We start from the raw sequence: 27078 nt of genomic DNA, 5'->3' as shown, positions 1-27078 counted from the left end.
GGGTTGTCATCAGGGCAGATTTCAACAAGGAACAATTAGAGACCCCGCAGTGTAAAAAAAATATATGTGGAGACATGCGCCATAACAACTGTACAACAAATAGAAATTTGGTAGCCTAAGTTTCCATTTCTTTGCATCTGAAAAAGTTTGAAATGTTTGGATGTCTGTTATACGTATTAAAAAAAAAAGCAATGCAAATAAAACCAACTACATGTTAAGTCCCCAAACAATAGAGATTCCTTTTTTTTTAGAGAGATTCCTTTTTTAGGGCCAAATGGGGCCCAATCCTCCCAGGAAAAAAAAAAGATAGTAAATATGTCATGACGTGAAATCACTTAAAAGACTTTCAGGGGTGATATCTTTTGTATCATTTTATTAAATGTTTTAAAAGGAAGATTAAAAACCTAAGAAAAACCAATACAAAGTAAAGCAAGAAAAGGAAAAAAAAAGAAAGGAAAAGACAAAGGTGCAAAAAATGAAAGGTAAAAAGAAATAGAAACTCTTGGTTTCGTTGCAGCAAATGTGTTGATTGTATCCTATAGGCATAAAAAGCTCACTCCTTTCTATAATCTAATATTTTCTAAGCATTAAAACCACAAATCAAAAGTTTATTTTGTTTCATCAAAAAGTCTATAACGGTTTTTCAGTTAGCAGTAAATGCCCTTTCTCTAATAAGGGTGTCGCTTTAGCCATCTCTGCAAGTTCCCTCATCTTTATCAACCATCATCCATTGTGAGGAGTGCTGAATGTTTTTAGTTTTGTGCATATAATAATCTGACTGCAATAATGCAAATGCAAAGTTCCATGATTTTTCTCCCAGCTGTTCATTCATTTGTCCCATAAGAAAATTCCCTGGTTTCAATTGTATATTAGTGTTTAAAACCATATGAATTAATACATGTGTTTGAATTCAAAAACTACTGGCTTCGGTAGAGGTCCACCAAATAGAATGACCCTTCATGGTGTTCTATTTCCAGCACAAATTCAAAGTACCTTTATGCATTTCAGATGATTTCTCTGGTGCCCTATACCAGGGCTTTTCAGCCCATGGTACGCGTAGCACTGGTGGCACTTTGGCACCTGGCAGATGGCCTGCATACGATGGATTGAAAAGCGTTGCAAAAAAAAAAGTGTAAAAAAAATGTATAAAAGCGGATGAGCTGAAGTGGCGTCAGCGGCAGAGAGGCCTGGGAAAGAGTCAGCTGGAGCTGCAGTGTTGCTGGGGCTCTGCTGAGAGCCCAGGATTGGCACATGCGACTACAGGTGATTGGCACTTCCAGCACAACAGGAAGAGAAAAGGAGGGGGAGGGGGGAGAGAGGAGAGGATATAAAAGGAGGAGGAGGGGGAGAGAGGAGACGATACAAAAAAAGGAGGGGGAGAGAGAAGAGGATATAAAAGGAGGAGGGAGATGAGAGGATATAAAAGGAGAGAATATATAAAGGGGAGAGGAGAGTAGAAGGAGGAGAGGGGAGAAAAGGATATAAAGGAGAGGAGCGGATATAAAGAGGAGTAAAACGTACTTTTTTCCTTTTTTAGCGGTTTAACATTTTTTTTTAATCCCATTTATATCCCGCCCTTCTCCGAAGACTCAGGGCGGCTTACAATTTTAAAGCACAAATTAATGTGCTTAGCAATAGCCTTCATTCTATGTATATGCCTGCTTATTAGGGCTTTCGCCCCCCCCCCCAGCGGCATTATTACAAAGTCAGCTTAATTGCCCCCAACAATCTGGGTCCTCATTTTACCTACCTCGGAAGGATGGAAGGCTGAGTCAACCTTAAGCCTGGTGGGACTCGAACCTGCACTAATTGCAGGCAGCTGGTGTTACTTAAGGAGGCATTAGCCCACTGCTCCACCAAGGCTCTTTTACTAGATTATAGAATAAAATAGAAAAATACAGAAGGAAATAGTAGGACACAGTGGCGAGGAAAAAGGGAAAGAAAAGTGAGGGGGGGGGGAAAGGAAAAATCAAAGAAGGGGAACTGACTTCCCACTTGCTCTGTTGCAGTAGAACGAAGCATTAATATCGAACCTCAACTTTTTACTTTTCTGTAATAATATAAACTAGCCATTTGTATAACAACAAATCAATCTAATCAGTAAAACTCAAAATCCCCCCCCCCTTTTTTTTAAGTCATCAGGTTTTTGACACCTTGCTATGCACTGGTGGTACTCGGATATTGTCATGTCCTAAAAGTGGTACAATCAGTGAAAAGGTTGAAAAACCCTGGTCTAGGGTAGTGTCCTGGCCCCCAACTAAAATGCTTTTTAGCTCCAGATTCCAGACAGTATAACTCAACGAAATGGTTTTAAACAAATATTTATTGTCCAGGAACTCTAAAGCAGAGACTTACTTTGCAGTAGATTCGTCCGGTCATAATCATATCTGTCCATTTTCCTAGGTAAAAAGGGGTAATTCCCCATCTCAGCTCTGCGTGGTTACAGCTGTTAATTGATGCGTGCATGATGCTGAATTAGACAAAGGCTTTACAGCCTGGCATGTAGCCAGGATGTCCTGCAATAAACTTTGAAGCTCCTCCCCCTGGCTAGATAAGCTATAGGATTTACTAACAACTAGACTACATTTCCCAGAAGCCATCTCTTAAGGAAACAGCATTAACCCTGTAAATCAGGGGTGTCAAACTCAATTTCATTGAGGGACGCATCAGCATTGCGGTTGCCCTCAAGGGGCCGGGTGGGTGTGGCCTACTGGGTGGGCGTGGCTAGAGTGCATATGACCTACTGGGTGGGCGTGGCCAGCTCTACATCGTTCGCATCAAGGGTGCCTATGGGGGCCTGGGCAGAAGTGGGACAGATCTGGGGGTCTCTGGCAGAAGGAGGGTCTCTGGGCCAGGGCCAAGGCAGTGTGGGCCGTTCCCTCACTGTTTCCAGGATGGCTTTGCGGGCCACATGAAACCACTTCGCGGGCCGGATCTGGCCCCCCCCCCCCGGGCCTTGTGTTTGACATGTCTGCTGTAAATGCTAAATACTCTTAACACAGTTCTTAATTCCTAAATTAGCTATAATAATGGACCAGCTGAATATATACTGGTCCAGCACAGGCAGGGAAATCCCTTTGGACACGCCCTTTGGATGAAGCTTCTCTGATTGGACAACTTTCCATTGGGAGGACTGGGCCATGCACACAAAGGCTAATAAAGACGATGCAAATTCCAGGGTCAGGGGTCCCCCTGCCCTTTTGTGTTGCTGTTTCAGAGCACAGCAGGAATGGGGTGGGGTCTTCATATGAGAAGGGGGATCCTGAAACTACTCTGACAAGGCCAGATTGAGATCTGTCGCCATAACGACGCTTAGCCATCTCCCGTTTCTGCCTGGTGGCTTTTGAACTCCTGAACTTTTCCCTTCCTTGTTCCTAAAAATAAGATGGGGTTGCCCAAGCTAGCTGCCCTTATTCACTGCCTAAAATAAATTCCACTGGCTTAACAATAGTTACTGCTTTGAAATTACCAAGTGACCTATAAAATAAGTTTTACCCCTCATTAAGCATTTAAGGTTTTGAGAAAAAATATACCGTAAATACAAATAAATACAACATTATTATGTTGATTGTTTTTTGAACTTTGTAGCAGAGTCCTTGAAGTATCACTCAAAGATGAATTAGTTTAATTATAGATGCTTTTAATCAGGTTACATATCATAACAATTAAGGTTTCCACTTCTATTAATTCCTATTAATTCTATAAATTCGACTACAAATCCAGGAATTCCAACTGAAGCAATGAGGGATTCTCAAAAACTTTGGATTGTTATTATTTTTATAGGGAACAAATGCTCCTTTTAGATTCTGAAGTATTGTGTTGTATTTGTTTGTTTATTAGCTTTTATTATTTACAAGTAACTCAAGGTACAAAATATACATAATACTCCCTCCTCCAGCTAGAAAGTACTACTGTGTGGTGGGAATTCCCTTCAAATATTTTGTTGGATTTGAACCAGAAGGAAACCACATATACCAAAGACCTGTCTGGTCACGGGAGGCTTGATATGTAATTCCCTTGTTGGCATAAGTCCAGCAACATGTTTGCAGAGAAATTCCACACCATCAGGAATGAAATAGTAGATGTGAATGGATGCTAATTTCGGCACCTACAGTATTTGGACCAAAGCAGCCACTGGAAACCAGTCAGTATAAGAAGAGCATGAGTAAAATAAAAATTCTTCTCTATCAGCGCACATCTGGCATGAGTGTGTATTAAATTAGATCGATTGGGATAATTTAAAACCTGATAATGAATATTTAAGCTATCAACATTGACTCTATGCTGGTCTATGAGCAGAGTAAAGATCTTCGTCTAATTTTAAAAATTTTAAATTTTGTATTTTATGTTTTTGAACTTTTTATTGTTGTGAGCCGCCCTGAGTCCTTGGGGAGAAGGGCGGCATATAAATTTAATCAACTCAAACTCTTCTAGGTTTATAACAACACTACTCATATTCTTGGCGGGCTGTCAACTTTTCTGGCTATGAGGAAGGGGTCTACAAAGATTTATCAAGCTTGTAATTCCTGGGCAGGTCAATAGGTTAAGAGAGGAGAGTCTTCGGTGGTTAGCCTGTTAATTGAGAATTCAGAACTTCAGCTACCTTTCTTCCCAGCTGTATTGATTAGTAGAAGCATGTAGATTTTAACCATGCTACCTCTTATTACAGATTATTTTATTCACTCGTTTTAAATCGGGGGTTCCCAACCACCAGGGCTTGGGAAACTTGGCTTTTCAAAATTACAGTGTAACAGAGAGGTTAGGCTGGAAAACATGAATAATGTTCTGTTATGACTAGTTTGTAAGGAAATTATATCACTCTCATCGTTATACAAGAATTCTGTTTTGCAATAGACCTTTAGCAAACACAAAGCATTTGCTTTTAAACATCTTTTTTCTCTTTATGCATAAACGCCTTGAAAATAGTTTTTCTCTTTTTCCCCCCCGCAAAAATTAAATGCTCATTCAATTTTCATTTTCTTGCTGAGGATTTAATTTTCAGTTATTTTAATGATGCCATTTATCATTAAAATAACACTTTGCTAGAGATAGGACAGTTGAGATTCTATTTAGAACAACGCAGATATTCATGGAGAGAAGGAGAGGCTGGAAAAGAAGTGGGGAACGCTAGTATCCCCCCCCAAACAGCTCCTGGCAAATGGTTGGAATCTCCAGGAAACTGTTGAATCTTTGAAGGGCCTTCTAATTTTGTAGGATTAAGCAAAAATGTTTAACAAGGATCCTACGCTAAGTTGATTTACTTCTCTGTGTGCCGCTTCCTTTATTTCTCTCTATATAGTAATTGCAATAAATTAAAATTAATAAACTTTAAATTAAAAAGGGTAAATCAAATGGGGGAAAAAGAATCCATGTGATATGAATTCATTGTTGGTGTATTCCATGTGTGCAGTGTAAAGCATACTATTTTTTTCATTTTTAGAATATAAAGACATTTGAATAATTAGTAACACATACCTTGACTTTATTGTATTCTTAAGTTGCAATAGATACATTTTGTGTGTCTTAACATTTGGACCTATTGATTTTCCAGAATTGGATATCCCAGTCTCTCACGTTACATATCGTATGTATAACTACAGGTCCTGCTTGCTTAACGGCTATAATTGAAATAGACAAGGCAGGATACAAATGAACAAATACATTTAGGAGTATAGTTGTAAAGAGCAATGCCGCGTCACAAATAACTCAAGGCGGCAAGCATATCCAATACCCTATTCTCCTGTTCTCCCCACAACCACAGCCCTGTGAGGTAAAAGTTGGGCTGAGAGAAAGTATCTCCCCCCCCCCCAAGCTGGCTTTCATGGCTGAGGTGGGACTTGAATTTACAATCTTGAGCTTTCTTAGCTGGTGTCTTAACCACTAGACCAGGGGTCTTCAAACTTGGCCCTTTTATGACTGGTGGACCTCAACTCCCAGAATTCCTGAGCCAGCATGGCTCAGCTTGGAAACCTCTCCCTTTCCCCTCAGTGTGCCTGGCTGAGGAATTCTGGGAGTTGAAGTCCACAAGTCACAAAAGGGCCAAGTTTGAAGACCCCTGCACTAGACCAACCTGGCTCTAGTTACACAATGACTTACTTCCCCCTTGACTTTGCTTGTCAGAAGGTCGCAAAAAATTGGAACAGATGATCCCAGGACCCCGCAACGGTCATAAACAGGAGTCAGTTGCCAAGCCCTCTGGATTTTGACCACGTGACCATGGGGACGCTGCTGTGGTCATAAGGGTGAAAAATGGTTATAATTCACATTTTTTTCAGTGCTGTTGCAACTTTGGTCACTAAATGAACTGTTGTAAGTCAAAGACTATCTGTAGTCGATTTAAAATATTTAAAGTTTGCATGAAGTTGCAATATTTCTGTAGACCCTTCTTGCTCTAGTAACTTTAATTTCGGATGCCTTTTGAGTTTAGGGTGGAAGTAAGGCAGTTGAAGCAAGCTAGAGCCATCTTGTGGTCTGCTTGGAACATTTTTTTTGTATGTAATTTTTCTTTAAACTAGCTCTGACATTTATAATTACCAGCACTAATTTTAATGTCAGCTAAGCCCTTCCCTAGTTTACAAGGAGAAACTAGAAGAGGGGGAAGAACATTCAAGCTTGTTCATAGAGCTGTTGCAATATGCCTACTCCTGATCTTACTGCAAGGAGGTTGAGGAGTTGGTGAACTGGTATAAAGAAAACAGCCTAGTTTTAAATACCGGGAAAACCAAAGAAATCATTCTCGATTTCAGAAAAGGCAGGCACAGCCACACTTCTCTGTGAATTAATGATTCACCTGTGGAGATGGTTGCCAGCATCAAATTCCTGGGTGTGCAACTAACAAGTAGGCTGGCTTGGTGGCTCAACGGCGAGACACTGGTGAAGCGTGCACAGCAGCGCCTGCATTTTCTCCATCGCATGAGAAAAGCTTATCTTCCTTCCCCTGTCCTGACCACTTCCTACAGGGGGACGATCAAGAGCATCCTGTCATACAGCATCACAGGAGATCTAAGATGGCAGCGCCTGGAATGGCTGCGGCTGCATTGGCTCTTGAAGGCAAATAGTTTTGGGAGGGATAGTAAGGGCTATATAGGCCACATGATCAGGAAGATTTTAATGTGTTTTGAGCAACATGGTGGAACTAAGGTAACATACGACATACGACCGACAATCTTTGCTGGCATGGCAAGTTTCTAGTTGTTTTGGAACTGTTGGTGAGACCGTTAAAAGTCGTTGGCACTGTTTGAATTTGTTCTACCAGCAACAAGATCTGACTGCTGGCCCAGTGATGGATTCTATTGCAAATCAGGGCTGTTTCCAGAGGAGGCAGAGGAGGAGAGGACCTGGAGCTTATGGAGTGAAGGAACTGGATGAGGCTGTCGGCAGGCCCAGAGGAAGAGAGAGAGGCTTTTGGAGGAGTTGGTGGCAGCAGCAGCGTGCTCCAGGGGCAAAAAGAAGCAAGGCCTCTTTAAGGAAAAGGTGGAAGAGTCAGGATCAGAAAAAGGAAAGAAGGCGAGGTTGTCAGAATACAAGCGAATTTGAGGGCTAATCCACATGGAGCCCCATTTCCATCTGTCCTGTGTGCCATCGTTCACTCCCTAGAGACTAAAATGGACAATGTGAAATTTGAGTGGGCCACGAACAAGAAGTATATATCGGAGGTGGTGACCCTTTGAGAGCTGTATGCAACGAAATTTCATTTTGATGTATGCCGATTGGTGTACATTCAAAGTGACAATAAAGTTATCATCATCACAGTCTGGTTTAGAAGCATCACTGCTTCAGACAGGAAGGCTGTGCAGAGAGTGGTGAGGATGGCCAAAAAGATCATTGGCAGTTCCCTCCCTCCCATCCAGGACATAGCGCAGAAGGATTGCTTGAACAGGGTCCGTAAGATTATCTGGGACACGACACATCCTCTTCACGACCCGTTTTCCTTGTTGCCTTCTGGGAGGATGGGGCTCCGTGGTATCCGAGGCAGAACATCCAGATTCAGCCATCGTTCCTTTCCATACAGCATTAACCTTGTGAACTCCCAGGCTTCCTCCTTCCATTATATATTCAAGATGGACAGTATTTAATATTTTATTGTTATGTATATGTAGGGGTGTGGGTCTATACATATATTGTATACAGTATGTTTTAGGTGTGTGTCATGTATGTGTTTCACTTTGAGAGCGGGCAACTAAATTTCATTTTTGATGTGTGCCATTGTGCCCACATTAAAAAAATGACAATAAAGATTATCTTATCTATGTGGAGTTGGTTTCTTAGTTTGGTCATCCACTGAAAGGGGAAGGATGAATGTTGCGAGGCACCTCTTGAAAGATTGGTAGTGGCAGTGAGGACTACCAAGCTGCTATGCCAAGACAGAATCAAGAAAAGTTGACTTATGACAATTGGGCCCCAAAGTGAGATATTTGTTAAGTGAATCTTCTGACCTTTTTTTGCCACAGTTTGTAAGTGAATCACTGCAGTTCTTTTTTTTTAAGGTATAAAGTTTTATTAGTTTATAGTATATACAATACAGTGAAAATATAACTGTAAATAGCGGAAATGGTGGGGAAGGGAAAAGGGAATAGCGAAGTGAGGTGTAAGGAAGAGAAAAAAAGAAGGCATTGACTTCCAATTTCCTTTGGTGCAGCAAAGTAGCGTTATCAACTTTAAACCTCAACTTTTTTACTTTTACAAAATTAATACAAGCTAGCCATTTCGATAACATCAAGTCTATCTAACTGGTAAAACCCAAAATCAAAATTTCATTTTTTTTCAACCTCAAGCACAAAGTCTAGAAACAGTTTCCATGTGGCAGTAAAAATGTTCGTATTCTTTTCTTTAATCAGTACAGTCAGCTTAGCCATCTCTGCTAGCAGTTCTGAAATTAATGAATAACACGGTTGTTAAGAGAATCTGGCTTTCCCATTGAATTTGCTTGTAAGAAGAAGAACAACAAAGATGATGAATGAATGAATGAACCTTGATTGTCAAAGTACAAACCACGTATACATTGAGATTGGCTGAGCCTCCCTTCGTGCCCCCACCCCCAACTTACAGTGACACAAACCCTCCATCTTATTACACCATGTGAGCTAATTGCACAACGCACCGGCCTTGCAAGTCAATCATGCATAAAGTTTATAAAATTATTTCCCGTTCAAGAGCCTAACAGCCCATGGATAAAAGCTGTTCTTCAGCCTGTTGGTACGGCTGGCTATACTCCTGTATCTCCTACCCGACGGTAGGAGACTAAAGAGATAACCGTCCAGGGTGTGAGTCATCCCTGAGAATTTTCCTCACTCTTCCAAGGCAGCGAGCCCTGGCGAGGTCATCCAGTGGTGTCGGGACAGCCCACGATGTCTTGTGCTGTGCTCACCACCCTCTGTAATACTTTCCTATCCATGGCTGTCAGACCAGCATACCAAACCACAATACCATACGAGAGGGCGCTCTCTATAGTAGACTGGTAAAAGAGGGTCATCAGTTGTTTTTCTACCCTGTTCTTCCGCAAGACCCTGAGAAAGTGAAGTCTCTGTTGGGCCTTTCTGGCCCCCTGTGTTGTATTAACTTTCCAGGTCAGATCTTCGCAGAGGTAGACTCCCAGAAATTTAAAGGAGGAAACTCTCTCCACACAGTCCTCCCCGATGTAAAGTGGGGCAGGTTCCTCCTTTTTCCTCCGGAAGTCTAGCACCATCTCTTTCGTCTTGCCAATGTTCAGGTGCACGTTGTTGTTACAACACCATATGGATAGTTTTTGTACCTCCGCCCTGTAGTATGCTGTCTCATCCCCACCTGTAATAATATCCCCACCATGATAGTATCATCTGCCAACTTAATTATCGCAGTATATGGGTCTGATGATACACAGTCATATGCGTACAAAGAGTACAGGTAGGGGCTAAGCACGCAGCCCTGTGGCGAGCAAAGTTTCAGGGGGGTAGACAAAGCAGACCCGACCCTCACTGTTTGTAACCGGTCCCTAAGAAAGTCTTGAATCCAATCGCAGATGGAGGGGGAAAATTTCAAGTCAGTCAGCTTCTCGATGAGAATGCTCGGCAAAATGGTTTTGAAAGCTGAGCTATAATCAACAAAAAGCATCCTGACATAACTTCCAGGTTTCTCAAGATGGAGGCTAAAACATATAAGGAACGGTTGCTGGAATTGGGCATGTCTAGTCTAATGACAAGAAGGACGAGGGGTGACATGATAGCAGTACTCCAATCTCTCAGGGCTTGCCACAAAGAAGAGGGAGTCAAGCTATTCTCCAAAGCACCTGAAGGCAGGACAAGAAGCAACGGATGGAAACTGACCAAGGAGAGAAGCAACCTGGAACTAAGGAGAAATTTCCTGACACTTAGAACAATTAATCAGTGGAACAACCTGCCTCCAGAAGCTGCGAATGCTGCGACACTGGAAGTTTTTAAGAAGAGACTAGACAGCCATTTGTCCGAAATGGTATAGGGTTTCCTGCCTGAGCAGGGAGTTGGACTAGATGACCTCCAAGCTCCCTTCCAAATATTATTATTATTATTATGAAAACTTTTATTCATAAAACATGAAACTCAGTCAACTGAACACTCAAATTGACTGGCACTAATGGTTGACACGGGTTGCTGCCAGCATCCTAGGTATCAACCAGATGTCTCCTTAAAATGTAAGATGTTCCAAGTAACGCAGTTTTTTGTAGCATTGTTGGAGTTATTGCTGGAAGCTGCAGTTTCTTGATGTGTTTTGCAAAGTTTTTGGACATAGTTCCCAGTTCCCCGATGACAATGAGTATCACTGTTACATGTTTTATCCATAATCGCGCAGTTTCGATGGCCAGGTTGCGATGTTTCGTAATTTTTTCCAGTTCTTTTTCTTTGATTCTGGCGTCTCCTGGTACAGCAATATCAATCAGCTGTACACTTCGGTTCTCTACTATTGCGATATCTGGCGGGTTGTGTTCCAAAAGGCGATCTGTCTGTATTCGGAATCCCACAATATCTTCACCCTCTCATTCTTGACAACTTTTTCCACCTTATGTTCCCATGACTTTTCGGACACAGGCAAGTCGTATTTTTTACAGCATGTGCAGTTGATTAATTTAGCAACTCGGTCATGTCTAGCTTTGTAATCCGTTTGCACGATTTTGCTGCACTCACAGATGTGAAACAGTTTCAACTTTGTCATTGCAAAGTCAGCAATTTGGATTGTCAGTGGATTTTTGTATCTTCGCTTTCATGGCATTTGTTGGTAGTGCTTGTTCTTGAGGAGCCGGTATTAAGCCTTCCATTTCTTTTTGATGGTTCCCATCTTAAGCCATGCCCATGTCAAGTTGTTAACAGATTTTCCTTCAATGTTTTTCAAATGCTGTCCATACAAAGCTTTGGTTTTCCATCTATTTAATCTGTCATCCAGCCATTTTTTCTTATATTCTGCCTTGTGTTTCTGTTATTTTTATAATGTTCTCTGTTTTCACAGCCTGCAGCAGTTTGTCTGCACTTTGATTCACATAGTCATTCAAACTTTGTTTTTCTTCTTCTACTGTTTGGTGGATTTGCAGTATCCCTCTGCCCCCTTTTTTTCTTGGCAGGTACAACCTGTTGATGTCACTTCGTGGATGTGGAGCGTGGTGCATATTCAAAAGTTTACGCCTCTTCCGATCTAGGTTTTCCAGTTCAGCCAAAGTCCAGTTGATAATTCTAGCTGGGTAGCGTATCACTGGGACTGCCCATGTACTAATGGCATCATCATCATCATTATTGTTGTAGTGTGTGCGGCCACATGGACACAAGAATGAGACAGGGTACACGAACTGTTCCTTTTATTGATCACATAATGGAAGCGTAGTCCTACCCTCGTCAATCCCTTATATGCTACTGATGCCCGACCAACCCGATTGTTCTGTTTTCCCGCCGGCCAGGTAACACCCAACCCGGTGTAGTATATTTCCCGCCAGACAGGTTTACCAATCACATCACCTGAGTGATGCCAGTGATGTTAGGTTGGCTGTGCCAGCCAAGCATCCTACATACACAACAATTATCATGATGATGATGATGATGATGATGATGATGATGATGATGATGCAAAAGGTGGTCACATGGCTCTGGGACACTGCAACCCTCCTAAATATGAGTCAGTTGCCAAGTCACTTTTTTCAGTGCCATTGTAACTTCGAACGGTCATTAAATGAACGGTGGTAAGCCAAGGACTACTTGTGTGAAGATTCAGTGGCTTCTGGCAAATAGAGTTTGAGAGCTCCAGCTTTTTACACTACAGTCTCAGCCATTTCTGCTAGAAAAGAAAGTATTTTTTGATTCGGTGGCAGTTTTCTACTACAGAGTACATATAGAAATATAAGTCTCGGTCTCTCTTGTGTTTCAGGTTCCAGGAACAGATGAAGATAAAATGGACGAAGGCTGTTCTCAGAAACTGACCTCTGCAAAATACTTCAGGCTGTTAATGCTAGTTCTAATTCCATGCATCTGCACCGTTATACTTTTGTTTGTGATTCTTCTTTCATTTGCAGGTGAGTATCAGAAAAGATGAGTCAAAGATGAAAGTGAGGGACGTTGAACTTCATCAATAATTTGTTCGCGCAAAATGCAGATGGGCCCCAGGTGGGGACTGGCAGGAAGGGGAGGGGGGCGAAAAGAAGCAAGACTTTTTTAGAATCTAAAACCTGTCCCAAATTCAGAACCTGCCGGTTCTTTTTCAGAACGGGCCACGTTTTTAAAGGAAAACGTGCTGGGAACCCGGGGCAAGGTTGGGGCGGTTGTCCCTCTTCGTGGCCCCTCCCTTTCAGAAAAGAATTCCTCTTCCACGTTATCTGCCCCCCCCGACTAAAAAAAGACGTGCCTTGGGCATGAACTGTTCAGCCAAAAAAGTTAGTACAATCCATGGTTGCATAACAGAGACATAGAATCAAAACTTTGTGAAGTATTAGTACCGCTTTATAAATCCATACTAAGGCCACACCCGGAATGCTGCATAACGATTACAAAAAGGATGTTGAGACTTTTGGGGGGTGGAGAAAGAGCAATTAAGATGGTTAAAGGCCTGGAGAGTAAAACAGGCTGCAGGATTTTGGGAATGGCCAGTTTAGAGAAAAGAAGGGCCGGGGGGGGGGGGACATGATAGCAGTGTTCCACAATTTGAGGGGCTGCCACAAAGAAGAGGGGGGGGGAAATCAACCTATTCGCCAAAGCACCAGAAGGCAAGACAAGAAACAATGGATGGCAACCAATTAAGGAGAGAAGCAACCTGGAATTAAGGAGAAACTTCAATGAGGACGATTAACCAGTGTAACAGCTTGCCTCCAGAAGTTGTGGGTGCTTCATCATTGGAGGTTTTTAAGAAGAGAAATAACAGACATTTGTCTGGAATGGTATGGGGCAAGGGTAGGCAGTCTTGGCTCTTTTATGACCCGTGAACTTCAACTCCCAGAGTTCCTGAGCCAGCCATGCTGAGGGGAAAGAGAGAGGTTGCCAAGCTGAGCTGTGCTGGCTCAGGAATTCTGGGAGTTGAAGTCCACCAGTCATAAAAGAGACAAGGTTGCCTACCCCTGGTATAGGGTCTCCTGCTTGATTGGGGGATTGTGTTAGGCATATGGTGATAGCCTACAATGTTGGGTTGAAAATATATTAACCATGATGTTGTGACTTTAAGATGTTAATTAGCCAATGGGTGTGTAAGTTTTCTCATGGCCATAAGAGGAAGCTAGGAACGTAGCTTCTATCTCTCTGAATTCACTACTCTCTCTACTGTTACTGTTTTTGCTCTGTTTTGCTGTACTATTGGTTTACTACTGTGATAAACCTGTACAACTGTGTATTGACCTCTGGACCGGTAAGAAGACTTTGTATTTGGATTGCTACTTGGACTGTTACTATTGTGTATGACCTGGACTGTTTATTTTTGACCGTGCATTTTTGTTCTTATACCACCTTAAAGTAAAATACTTTTTGCTTTCACAACTCAGTGTACTCTTGTGGTTACTGTGTGACTCTTACTGCTCTCAGTACACTTCCTTGTCTGTGCAACTCCTTGGTAGCACAAGGAGACCTCTGCACAACAATCCCTAACAGATTGGACCAGGTAGTGGTAGTAGTAGTAGTAGTAGTAGTAGTAGTAGAAGTAGTAGACGACTTTATTGTCATTTCAACAATATACAGTATAGTACACAGTGAAACGAAACAACGTTTCCCCAGGACCAAGGTGCTACATCAGAGACGAATCAAAAAAAAGAACAGAACACAAACTACACATAACTCTAAACTAAAAACTTAAAAAAAAACTACAAATACAAGTATTTATAGTTCCAGTTTCTTCGTGTTGAGAATTCTAATGGCTTGTAGGAAGAAACTGTTAACGCAATCTGGATGTCCGAGCCTGAATGCTCCTGTACCTCTTTCCAGATGGCAAAAGGGTGAAGAGTGTGTATGAGGGATGTGTGTAATCAGCCACAATGTTTCTGGCTTTACAGATGCAACGTGTGATGTAAATATCCATGACAGAGGGAAGAGCAACCCCGATGATCTTCTCTGCCATCCTCACTATTTGCTGTAGGGATTTGCGATCCGAAACGGTGCAGTTTCCAAACCAGGCAGTAATGCAACTGCTCGGGGTGTTCTCAGGAGTCCCTCTGTAGAAGATTGTGAGGATGTGTGGTGGAAGCTGTGACTTCCTCAGTTTGCTCAGAAAGTAAAGACGCTGGTGGGCCTTCCTCGTTATGGAACAGGTGTTGAGGGACCAAGTGAGATTGACCCCTTCCAACTCTATTCTGATTGAAGTAAATCATGACACAATTGTTTTTTTTTGCAGTGTAAGGAAGCTTCCCTGATACTAATTCCTGTCTGGAAAGGCAAACAAAAGGAACTCTTTCTGAGGTGCATTGTCTGGAAGAAATTGCATTAAGAGGCAATTCCATTACATTTCAATCTGCATAAATTAAAGCTTTGCTGGAATTGTTTCTTTTTAACAGCTGCTGAGATGCTAGCACATCTGGGGAGAAGATTTGTAGTCAGCGATACATTCCGGGTAAATTTTGAAAGCCCGGGCTACAAATGCACATTGAGTTGTGACTTCGTGCGATGTATTCACTCAACTGTGCCCGAAAAAGGAGATACACAGTATTTCCCCCATATCCACAGACAGTGAGAGAGTGAAAAAAATAATCAAGTATTGTTTTGTGGCTGAGAGCTTTAGCTTGTTTTACGTCCAGTTGCAATGCTCTTGGGATGAATGTAAAAATAAATCAAATTCTGTTTCTGCATTTTTGCTGTAGACTGGGCAACACCCAAGGTTACTAGGAATACTTAAAAGGCCAATAAGGAAATTGTCGGGAGGACCTGCTTTTCTTTGCTGGTTAGCTGTTGTTGAAGATTGTGTTTCCATTATTAAGTCAGCCTCCTCCAGGTTCTTCAGAAACAGGGGAGGAAGTTTTATATTGCTATAGAGTGGTTCCTCGGTGCTCCTCGTTAATTGGTTTCCGGAGGCACAATGAGTTACCAAAAAACGGATGAGTACCAAACAGATTTTTCCCACGAGGAATAAATGTAGTGAGTCACAAGGCAGCTGAACACCAACAAGTTCTAGCTTGTGCATTGAGAACTGAACAGATGTTGAGTACCGGGACTACATTTTCTGGTCAAAATGCGTTGTGTGCCAAATTTGATGAGTTTCAATTCAGGATAGAGCTGGAAGGGACCTTGGAGGTCTTCTAGTCCAACCCCCTGCTCAAGCAGGAGACCCTATACCACAGGTCCGCGGCTCCGGAGCCGCATGCGGCTCTTTCAGCCGTCTCCTGCGGCTCCCAGTCCTCTGCCATGTGCAGTCCAAAAAAAAAAAGTGAGACTAAAATAGTTCAACCAATCAATTCAAATATGCAGGGTAGGTGCATATCTCGCCTTGTCTCCACTCTTCAGTCGAACCCTGTTCTGCACATGCGTGCATGTACACGCATGCGCATGCATTTTTTGCGGCTCTCAGTTTTTCCTTTTCTGAGGGAACCGGTTCCAAGTGGCTCTTTAAACTGTTTCAGGTTGCTGACCCCTGCCCTATACCATTTCAGACCAATGGTTGTCCAGTCTCTTCTTAAAACATTGTGGGCTGTTCCCTGACACCACTGGATGACCTCGCCAGGGCTCGTTGCCTTGGAAGAGTGAGGAAGATTCTCAGGGATGACTCACACCCTGGACGGTATCTCTTTACTCTCCTACCATCTGGTAGGAGATATAGGAGTATAGCCAGCCGTACCAACAGGCTGAAAAATAGCTTTTATCCGTGGGCTGTTAGGCTTTTAAATGGGACATAATCTTATGCAGAATTGACTTGGGAGGCCGGTGTGTGGTGTAGTTGGTTCACATGGTGTGGTAGGATGGAGGGTTTGTTGTCACTGTGTGTTGGGGGGAGAGAGCACGGGGGGAGGCTCAGCTAATCTCAATGTACACATGTACTTTGACAATAAAGGTCTGTCTGTGTCTGTCTGTCTGTCTGTCTGTCTGTCTGTCTGTCTATCTATCTATCTATCTATCTATCTATCTATCTATCTATCTATCTATCTATCTATCTATCTATTTAAAAGCCTCCAGTGATGAAGCATCCAGAACTTCTGAAGGCAAGCCATTAATAGTTCTTGCTAGTAGGAAGTTTCTCCTTTGTTCTAGGTTGCTTCTCTCTTTGATTAGTTTCCATCCATTGTTGCTTGTTTTGCCTCCTGGTGCTTTGGAAAATAAGCTGCCCCCCTCAAATGCTGGAATACTGCTAACATTTCATCCCTAGTCCTTCTTTTCTTCAAAGCAGTACCACTTCAAAGAGTACCACTGTAAATAACATGAAGCCGAAATATTCATTTACCTTGGGATAGATCACTCTTTAGCTTAGTGTCTCTCAACCTTGGCAGGTTTAAAACATGCTGGTTGAGATTGGGGTATTCTGGGAGTTGAAGTCCATGTCTTAAAGTTGCCAAGATTAAGAAACGCTGCTTTAGCTCCTGTAATGTAGTGGGTCCGACGCAAGGAAGAGACGCCAGCCGGAGTACGTGTTCAGCTCTTTGTTGTGGGGGGGTTCGTACTGGAGAACAAGGGCTACTTGGCCTCCTTATATACTTGGCCAGGTAGGTGGCTAGCCAATGGGGTTGGCCCTAGGTTTCCCGCCGAAGCTGGGTTTCCCGCCAAAACCGTCCAGGCCAACACCCCCTGGTGGCTGTTGCTATGCAGATGCCTGCACTTGGATACATAACAGCTCCATTAGTTTCCCTGGGCTGATTTGGATGTTTGCAAATGTTGTTGTACCAGTCTGAAGACACAGGTGGCCATTCTTTCCACCTTAACAGACATTTTTGCAGTATAATATGGTGGAATTAGCAAGAAGGCAAGGGAATATGACAAAAGAAAGGCAACATGGTTTGATACGTATTATCATTGATATGTATTATATCCGGGATACATTTCTTTAGTTAATAGCAGTAACAATAGCACTTAAGACTTATATTCCATTTCATAGTGCTTTACAGCTCTCTAAGTGGTTTACAGAGTTAGCCTCTTGCCCTCAACAATCTTTTTTCCTCATTTTATACCGACCTCGGAAGGATGGAAAGGCTGAGTCAACCTTGAGTCGGTCAGGATCGAACTGCCAAACTGCTGGCAGTCTCCAGTCAGCAGATTTAGCCTGCAATACTGCGTTCTAATCACTGCTCCAATACAGCTCTTAATCAGCTAATAGTGTTGTAAAAAGATTATAATATACATTCAGTCGGGAGAGCGGTTCGTATCGTTGCTGTGTGGTTTGAAAGATTTTGCAAATTTTGGACTAGCGTGTTGTATAAACCCCCCAAATTGGATCATTTCCATCTTTATAAATCAGGGCAATGTACGCCTCTTCCCGTGTGAATGAAGCCTTTGCTTTTTCAATTTCATGCATTAAGTTTGTCAATGACGTTACCAGACCTCAAATTCTTTCTATTACTGAGATAGAAGCACAAGTGTGTTTTTCCTGGGCTAATTTGTTCCATCACCTTTGAAGAGTTATGAGTATGCATAATCGTTTGCCTATGTTGGTCATTCAATTCTCTGATGACCAATTTTGTTTTGATACATTTGGTACCTACATCTCCTGAATGAGACAGGAGATTGGAGGTGTTTGTGAGGAAAGCATCTTGTAGTGAAGTTCAGAGACATAACAGAAAAAACTTCCTACTAATTCACATAAAGGTTCATAGAAAATGGGCAGAGCTTTAGTTGCACAATTCTAGTTGTCATCTTGGCTGTTTATTTTAACCATATCTTGCAGAAACCCCTGTGGAAGAAAGGCAGGAGATTTTGAAAATTTTGTCCTACTGTGTTGTTACAAGTCCAGAGAATTGGATTATTATTATTATGGCTAAATGCACAGTCAGCTAAACGTTTAGATTGGATTTGGCATTTTTAATCGACCTATGAAGTCCTTCCCAAGGATCTGTTTAATGATGTTAAAGATACTGTTGCAAGATGTAGCTTTCCCAAGTAAAGGTGCCATTTGCAATTGACTTGATAGTGATCTTTATCAATGCCTATGGCGTTTAAGGGACACGGTGGCTCAGTGGGTTAGGACGCTGAGTTTGTCGATCAGATGGTCGGCAGTTTGGCAGGTCGAATCCCGAGTGCTGCGTAACAGAGTGAGCGCCTGTTACGCGTCCCAGCTTCTGCCAACCTAGCAGTTCGAAAGCACGTAAAAATGCAAGTAGAAAAATAGGGACCACTACGGTGGGAAGGTAACAGCGTTCCGTGCGCCTTTGGCATCTAGTCATGCCGGCCACATGACCACGGAGACGTCCTCGGACAAGCGCTGGCTCTTCGGCTTTGAAACGGAGATGAGCACCGGCCCCTAGAGTTGGAAACGACTAGCACACATGTGCGGGGAAACCTTTACCTTTACCTTTTTATGGCGTTTCCAGTTCTTTTGGAATTGGATCCAATATGCCTATTACTGTTGGTAGAACATTTGCTTTTTTCCCCATTGTTTGCCATACTTCTATTTCTATTTGCACGTCTGTTATCTTCTTTTCTATTTTGCTGTCTGCAGGCACTGCCACGTCCACTATCCAGACTTTTTTTGTCTTTCTTATCAACAATTGTTAAGTCCCGGGTGTTATGTGGCCAGTGCTTGTCTGTTTGAATTCTACAGTCCCAGAGCAATTTAGCTTCTTCATCTGCTATTACTTTCTCTATTTTATGGTCCCACCAGTTGTTGCTTGCAGGCAAATGGTATTTCTTAGAGATCATCCAATGCACCATTGTTGTCACCATGGATATAAAAAGTCTGCACATCCCTGTTAAAATCTCAGGTTTTTGAGATATATATATAAAAACAGATCAAGGGAAATCATTTAATATAACATATAAGCTGTACAATTCAGTTGAAAAACTGATATCATTTACGGGGAAAAAAGAACAATAAAAAACAACAGTGTGGCTGCATAAGTATACACACACTGTGTCCATAAAATTCCTTCTTCAAGTGAGAAGACGGTGGGAGATAAAACGTAAAATGTTACTAAATTCTTTTGGAATTCTTTGAACACACCATATACATTGTACAAAGGATTGTAGAGTCTGTTGTGTATACTGTACTCTCAAATTATGGTCTTATAAAGTACATTTTTAAAGGTACAAGTGGATAGACAAAGACTAGGAAATTTAAGTAATGGATGGAAAATTGTTGGTAACCAGTTGCCACGATGGCTAAAATTAAAAAAATAAAAGATGTATCTTACCTTCCCAATATTGCAGTTTTCAACTGTCTTGTTTTCATAGAACAGGTTGTGTTTGGAATGTCTCCTGGAAGTTAATATATATATGTTTTAGATAGGCTGATTATGTTTTATTTTTATTTTGTTTTTCAATGCAGGTGTGTTGGGGAAAAAGTGCGTTCATTCAAATGGAAGTGACTTACTTGGCACCGACAGTCATTTTCCTAGCACGAATGAGAGTGATGCAGTTGTGGTTCCTTCAGTGGACAATAAAATAGAACTGACCTCTTGGAAAACAAACCAGTCTTTTCATGTCAGCCAGATGCACCCAAACATTAGTATACTTACGGGAACCTCTCGGTTTGCCCCTGCAACTCCAGCAGTGAAAACTAATATTACAGATGGAAGGATTTTGACCAAAACTCCACATAAAAATTGGTCAGCGGCAGAAGGGGCAGTAGAAGAGGATCTGGGGTTGACTGACCCATCCATCAAAGTCACGAACAAAACATTTTCCGAGCCCACAGTGGAACCGCCTACAATAACGCCCGCCGTGCAAGACGTGGGTTTTAAAAAAGGTATGTTTATATTAATATGGATTCTTAATTAGGGCACAAAAAGGTGATAGGATGATTGGAGACATTCTTTGCAGGAACTATTACAGGCAATCCTCGACTTAAACAACGGTTCATTTAGTGACTGTATGACAGCACTGAAAGGGGGGACTTACGACTGTTTTTCACACTTAACGACCGTTGCAGCATCCCCACGGTCCTGTGATTTACATCCGGTTGCTTGACGAGTGATTCATACTTGGAAAGGTTGAAGTGTCCCGGGGTTATGTTGATCCCTTTTTACGACCTTCTGGCAAGCAAAGTCCACAGGGAAGCCATATTCACTTAACAATCGTGCGGTTAATTTCACCCCTGCAGCGATTTCACTGAACCAATGGGGCAAGAAAGGTCGTAAAATGAGACAAAGCTCACTTAACAACTGTCTGACTTAAGCCACATAAATTCTGGGCTGAACTGTGGTCGTAAGTTGAGGACTACCTGTACTTAACAAAGGTGGCTTCCACGGCATCCCATTCCTCACTTGAATTAGATAAAAGCTAGTTACGAACGTTGAGTCCCTCACAGTCCGATGGGAACGTGCTTATACAAGCAGAGGTGAGCTATTGCAGAATCCAACCAGGGCAACAGCAAGCTAAGCTGTTTATTTCTGGAAAAGTCAACAGCAGTGGTATACTGTCGCTTAGGAAGTAACACCAAGCTTGTTAAAGTACATTAAACAAGTTGTGATTGCGGAGTGCAGCTGCTTCACTTTTTAAAACTTTCTTCAAGGGGCAGGCTTCATTGGCCACAGTCCCAAAATAACGAGTCTCATTTAACTCTAATTAGAATTAGAATTCTTTTATTGGCCAAGTGTGATTGGACAAGGAATTTGCCTCCGGTGCATAAGCTCTCAATGTACATGCGAGCAACAAGCGATAAATCATGATTTATAGTCATAAAATACATTCATCATAAATCATAAGATGCAACATTCAAGTCATAGGATACTAAATAAGCAATCAACATAAATCATACTAGATACTAAACAAAATGATTAAATCGTAAGATACAAGCCAACAATGTTTTAGTCATAGGAAGATTAGGAAATAGTTTGACAATATTGTGGGAATTGGTTGTTTAGTAGAGTGATGGCTGTTTGTTTTGTATAGCATTTACAAAAAAACCCCATTTATTTATAGCATTTAACTCTAATTGAAACAAGCTATGTTGTTTTAAACTGAACCTTAGCATATCTAAGTACATTTGAAATAGCAATTTTTTTCTAGTAGTGTACTTCCTTCATTGTAGCATAAGACTAGGGCATATTTTCATACTAGTGTTTATACATTCATAAATGGATTTTGAGAACAGCTCTGGAAAAAGTCAAGAAGAATTTTAAAAAACGGAATAAAACACAGTACTTTCTTTTGGGAAATATCATTAAAGAAATTGTCCTTGCTATTTTGATTTCTTTTGTGTAGCATTTCTTAGTAGGGTTCAACAACAGTAACAGACAACCAGACATTCTGCAAAGCAACACAAGACAAAAGAAGGAACTGGGAAATGGATGTATCAAATTTTATAGTGTTGAAAATAACTGATCAAAAGCTGGCAGGATGTGAAAAACTGAGCTCTGTTGCCCAACTGGAAACCTTGAACCGATAATCCCCAATTTACAATTCAAATTGGATCTGGAATTATGGTTGTAAGTCTTTGCAGATGTAAGTTGAGGCATTACGTGACTGGATTTGAAATAGCTTTTTTTTTACGATAGTTAAGTGAATGCAGTAGTGAGTAAGTGACTCCATTTTCTCAAATAAGTATTTTGTTGCCAGAAAGCAGACGTAATAAATGCCGGTAACTGGCCCCCCTCCAAAAAAATGGTCATGTGACTACAGGACACTGCAAACGTGACCCAGTTGGCACATGACATAGACAGGGGTAGGCAACCTTGGTTCTTTTATGACTGATGGACTTCAACTCCCAGCATGGCTGGCTCAGGAATTCTGGGAGTTGAAGTCCACAAGTCATAAAAGAGCCAAGGTTGCCTACCCCTGACATAGACTGTATGTATGGCTGTTGTAACTAGGAAACTGGGTTGTAGCTATGAGGAAGGTCTGTTGCTGTGGTGGGATTCAAACAGGTGAACAACCGGTTCTCTGTGTGGATGCCGCTTCCGGAAGTCCGTTCTGGGCCTGTGCAACAAAAAAATTAGCTACTGGTTTTACCGATCCGGTGCGAACCGGCTGAATCCCACCACTGGTCTGTAGTAATTTCAAATGGTCCCAAAAGAATATTTGAAGGGGTGAGGTCCTTGGGGCTCTCTGCAAGAGAAAAAAAAATCTCTTGTAGACATTTCATATTGTTTACTGCCTGGTGTTGTGGCCTTTTGATGGCTTCTTCTGAATGGTATGTATGGTAGATGTTAATTTATTTCTGGGTTCCTGGTTATGGCTGATGCGTCTTGAGTGTGCCCGCTTGGCCTAGGATGCGTACTGTTGAAACAATGGTTAAGTCTGTCCATGTGTTGTGCAGGTAAGGAGTTTTCATTGTGTGTTCATCCTGTGTTCTAGTTAGTGTTGTTGGGTCTGCATTTACCGTGAAACTTGTTGACGAGAAACAATACATAAGGATGCCCAGACCGCAAAACTGTTTATTTTATCTAACACTGTTTTCATTTTTAAGATGTCGACTGAGTTCACATGTGGTTCTAATTTAAAACATAAGGAGGCATTTTTGTTTTGGCCTTAATGTGTTATGCAAAATAAACTATTGTGGTTTGGGTATTATAGTTTGTGACTTACTGCAGTATACGACCCCAGCCTCCTCTGGCTTATTCAACAAGACGGGCTTAAAACATGTTTTCTGTTTGATCACCTCACACCCCCAAAAATTAACCTAATAAGTTTGTATCTGGCTGCAAACTCATTATGGGAAATAATTCTTACATATTGTTTTGCTGATTCAATCATAAGTTCAGTTTTACATATAATATGCTGGGCATTCCATTGAGTGACATGCATGGACAATTAAACAATTATCATTCCTTATCGCTGAAGAGGATGAAATTGACCGGTTCGATGAAGCCCTACAGCACCTTATAGAACTAACACCCAAAAATGATGTCCTTATCATCATGGGAGATTGGAATGCTAAAGTAGGAAGCCAAAAGATAACTGGAATAACAGGCAAGTTTGGCCTTGGAGTACAAAATGAAGCAGGGCACAGGCTGATAGAATTTTGTCAAGAGAATACAATGGTCATAGCAAACACTCTTTTCCAACAACCCAAGAGACGGCTTTACACATGGACATCACCAGACGGTCAACACAGAAATCAGATTGACTATATGCTCTGCAGCCAAAGATGGAGAAGCTTTATACCAGGAGTCTTCAAACTTGGCCCTTTTATGACTTGTGGACTTCAACTCCCAGAATTCCTCAGCGAGGCATGCTGGCTGAGGAATTCTGGGAGTTGAAGTCCACAAGTCATAAAAGGGCCAAGTTTGAAGACCCCTGCTCTATACAGTCAGTAAAAACAAGACCAGGAGCTGACTGTGGCTCAGACCATGAGCTTCTTGTTGCAAAGTTCAGGCTTAAATTAAAGAAAGTTGGGAAAAGCGCTAGGCCAGTCAGGTATGAATTAAATCATATCCCTGTTGAATATACAGTAGAGGTGACAAATAGATTTAAGGAATTAGATCTGATAGAGTGCCTGAAGAACTATGGACAGAGGTTCGCAACATTGTACAACAGGTAGCAACCAAAACCATCCCAAAGAAAAAGAAATGCAAGAAAGCAAAATGGCTGTCTGAGGAAGCTTTGCAAATAGCTGAGGAAAGGAGGGAAGCGAAAGGCAAGGGAGAAAAAGAAAGATATTCCCAATTAAATGCAGAATTCCAAAAAATAGCTAGAAGAGATAAGAATGCCTTCTTAAATGAACAATGCAAAGAAATAGAAGAAAACAATAGAATAGGGAGGACCAGAGATCTTTTCAAGAAAATTGGAGAGATGAAAGGAACGTTTCATGCAAAAATGGGCATGATAAAGGAGCAAAATGGCAGGGACCTAACAGAGGCAGAAGAGATTAAGAAGAGATGGCAAAATTACACAGAAGAACTATACAAGAATGAGCTTAACGTCCCTGATAATCACAATGAGGTGGTCACTGACCTCGAGCCAGACATCCTAGAATGTGAAGTGAAGTGGGCCTTAGAAAAGCTGAGCAACAACAATGCTAGTGGAGGTGACAGTATTCCAGCTGAGCTATTCAAAATCTTAAAAGACGATGCAGTAAAAGTGCTACACTCAATTTGCCAGCAAATTTGGAAAACTCAACAGTAGCCACAGGATTGGAAAAGATCAGTTTACATTCCAATTCCAAAGAAAGGCAGTGCCAAAGAACGTTCAAACTATCGCACCATTGCACTCATCTCTCATGCTAGTAAAGTCATGCTTAAAATCCTACAAGCTACAGCAGTATGTGGATCGAGAACTACCAGAAGTACAGGCTGTCGGGCCTCGGCAGCCCGACACACGAGGGGGGGCCCCTCCACCCCCCCGGCACACCCGGCTACCCTCCCTCCGAACCCACCTGGAGACTGCATGGCCCGGAGAGCTCGGAGGCCCGCGACGCTCCCCTCGCCGCTCCCGGACGCGCCGCGGCTCCTCCCGGCCCCGCCAAACTGCAGCACGGCCCGGGGAGTCCAACGGCCCGCGGCGTTCGTCTCGGCGCTTCCGGACGCGCCGCGGCTGCTTCCTGCGCCCGGCGGCGCGTCATCCAGGGGCTCCCCGGCGTGGGAGGCTCCGAATCCCGGGCCGTCTCTTCTGGCGCTTCTGGACGCGCCGCAGCTGCAGGCCTCGCCCGCCGACGCGACGACGCGCGGTTCCCCGGCTCGGGAGCAACGGGCCCCGGACTGCGGCCAGCCTGGCGGAGGCCTGAGCCGACTTCCTAACTGTGCGGCCTGGGGGGTCTTCCTGGCTGCGCGGCGCAGTGTGGCGACGCTGTCAGGGGACGGGTCCTTCCCCCCTGCGGTGTCCGGGTGGCTGGGTGACAGGGGGCTTCGGGGGTGGGTGCAGCAGGGAGTGGGTGAGGGTGAAGGGAAAGGGCGCGTTGGTGGTGACACGTTGGGGGAGCCTTACCTGCCTGAGCGTCGGGCGGAAGGCTTTGTAAGGGAGGGGTGGGGAAGTTATAGGGACTGGGAGGGCGGAGGCTTGTTTGGGTGGAGTTTGGGTGGGGTTTTTGGATGTGTATATAGCAGCGTTGGATGCAGATAGCAGCCAACGCTGGCTTTGTTTCTCGTTGCGGCTAAAGCTCTGTGGAATAAAGTGCTTCTAGACTGCGGCAGGAGTCTCTCGTTCCTGTTTTCGATATCTACCCTGTTCGTTGCAGGACGAGTTTTGACAGAAAGCCAGCGTACCCTAGCGTTGCGGCCCTACTGCCTTTCAGCTGTGTTCCCTTTGTGTGCCATGGCGGAGGGTGTGCAAGGGGCCGCGTTGGAGACCGCTTCGGAGGAGGCACCCGGGCCGGAGGTGACAACCCCTGTGGAGAGGGACGTGGAGGACGTCCAACCTGTTGTGAGGCCCAAAGTGCGGGACGTGCAACCAACAGACCCTGCGGTGGAGTCTCAGGGCGTTAGTAGCCAAACCCAGGGGGGAGAGTGGTGGCTGAGCTCCATCCTGGGGCGCACGGGGCTCGAGCAAGGGCGAACGGCCCGACCCGGTGGGGCTCCACTGGGCTGGAGGGAGCGTCGGCTTACCGATGATGATGGCGAGGAATACAGCTATTCAACTGCTCCCGGGAGCCAAACTATGGACGTGCTGCGCGAAAGGTTCGGAGAGGTCGGGGCACGTGACGGCGGTTCCTGGGGAGCCATGGCCCCTGACGAAGACACGGGACAGTGGTCCCTCGGGGGGGCACCCAGTCAGTCAGCAACATCCCGATTCCGACTAGCTAGCCCAAAGTTCAAGGTGCCTGGGGAGGGGGGCGTTCGGGCCCCAACCACACGAGCACAAGGGGGGCGTGAGGCTTGGCCGACGCCTGACCGGGGTCCTGGACGTCCCGCACCCAGGTCGGTGGGGGTGTCCCAGGCTCAGACCCGTCCACCTGTTGGGCATTGGGGACCGGGCGTGGTGTGGGGACCCCCACCGCTCACTACAACCTATGATGGGCATCCCGACCGCCTGGCCATGTTCCTGGGGCAGGTGATTAACCATCTGGACGGGTACGCCCATACCTATCCATCACAGTGGGCGATGGTGGTGGCGGTCACCGCGTGCCTTCAGGGCGAGGCTGCAACCTGGGCAGCGGACCTCTACAGTGACCACGCCCGTGAGCTCGGGGACGTGGGGCTGTTCTTGGAAGCCCTCCGCGTCCGCTTTGAAGACGTATCCCGCTTACATCGCGCGGAGGCCGAAGTGTTAGCCATCAGGCAGCGAGGACGACCGGCAGAGCAGTACGTGCTTGAGTTCCGCAGGGTTGCGGGCAGGCTACGTTCGTGGCCTGAGCGCCTGCTGGTGCACCACTTCCGGGCCGGTCTTGATGGAGCTCTCCGGCGGGCGTGTGTGGTGCGGGGGGTTCCAGCACGGCTTCAGGACTGGTTCCGGGTGGCGGTGGAGCTGGACATTGGGTTGCAGGATACCCGGGGCAGACCAGCAGTGGCCCCTGGAGCCTGGAGGACCCCGGAGGGGCCGAAGACAGAGAATCGGAAGCCCGTGGTGGTGGCGACACAACCCGGGGCCCCACCGGCGCCCCGTCCAACAATCCGCTGTTTCCGCTGCGACCAACCGGGGCATCGGGCGGTGGACTGTCCGTTACCTC

The 27078-nt window shown here is 43.9% G+C and overlaps 1 protein-coding gene across 1 annotated transcript in view; it reads left to right on the top strand.

Moving 5' to 3' along the window:
* Positions 1-8550: 8550 nt before the first annotated feature.
* The window catches only part of CORIN (corin, serine peptidase), a gene marked incomplete at both ends in the record, with an annotated part of 107446 nt that continues 88918 nt past the window's right edge, over positions 8551-27078 (top strand). Inside the window, 3 exons of the mRNA XM_083368064.1 lie at positions 8551-8580; positions 12361-12505; positions 19864-20283. Coding sequence (XP_083224190.1) covers positions 8551-8580; positions 12361-12505; positions 19864-20283 — 595 coding nt within the window. The remainder of the gene's footprint in view (positions 8581-12360; positions 12506-19863; positions 20284-27078) is intronic.

This window comes from Vipera ursinii, assembly GCF_947247035.1.
Source record: "Vipera ursinii genome assembly, chromosome: 7".
Taxonomy (NCBI): domain Eukaryota; kingdom Metazoa; phylum Chordata; class Lepidosauria; order Squamata; family Viperidae; genus Vipera; species Vipera ursinii.
Note: the sequence above shows the minus strand (reverse complement) of the source record. Positions and strands in the feature narration are given on the sequence as shown.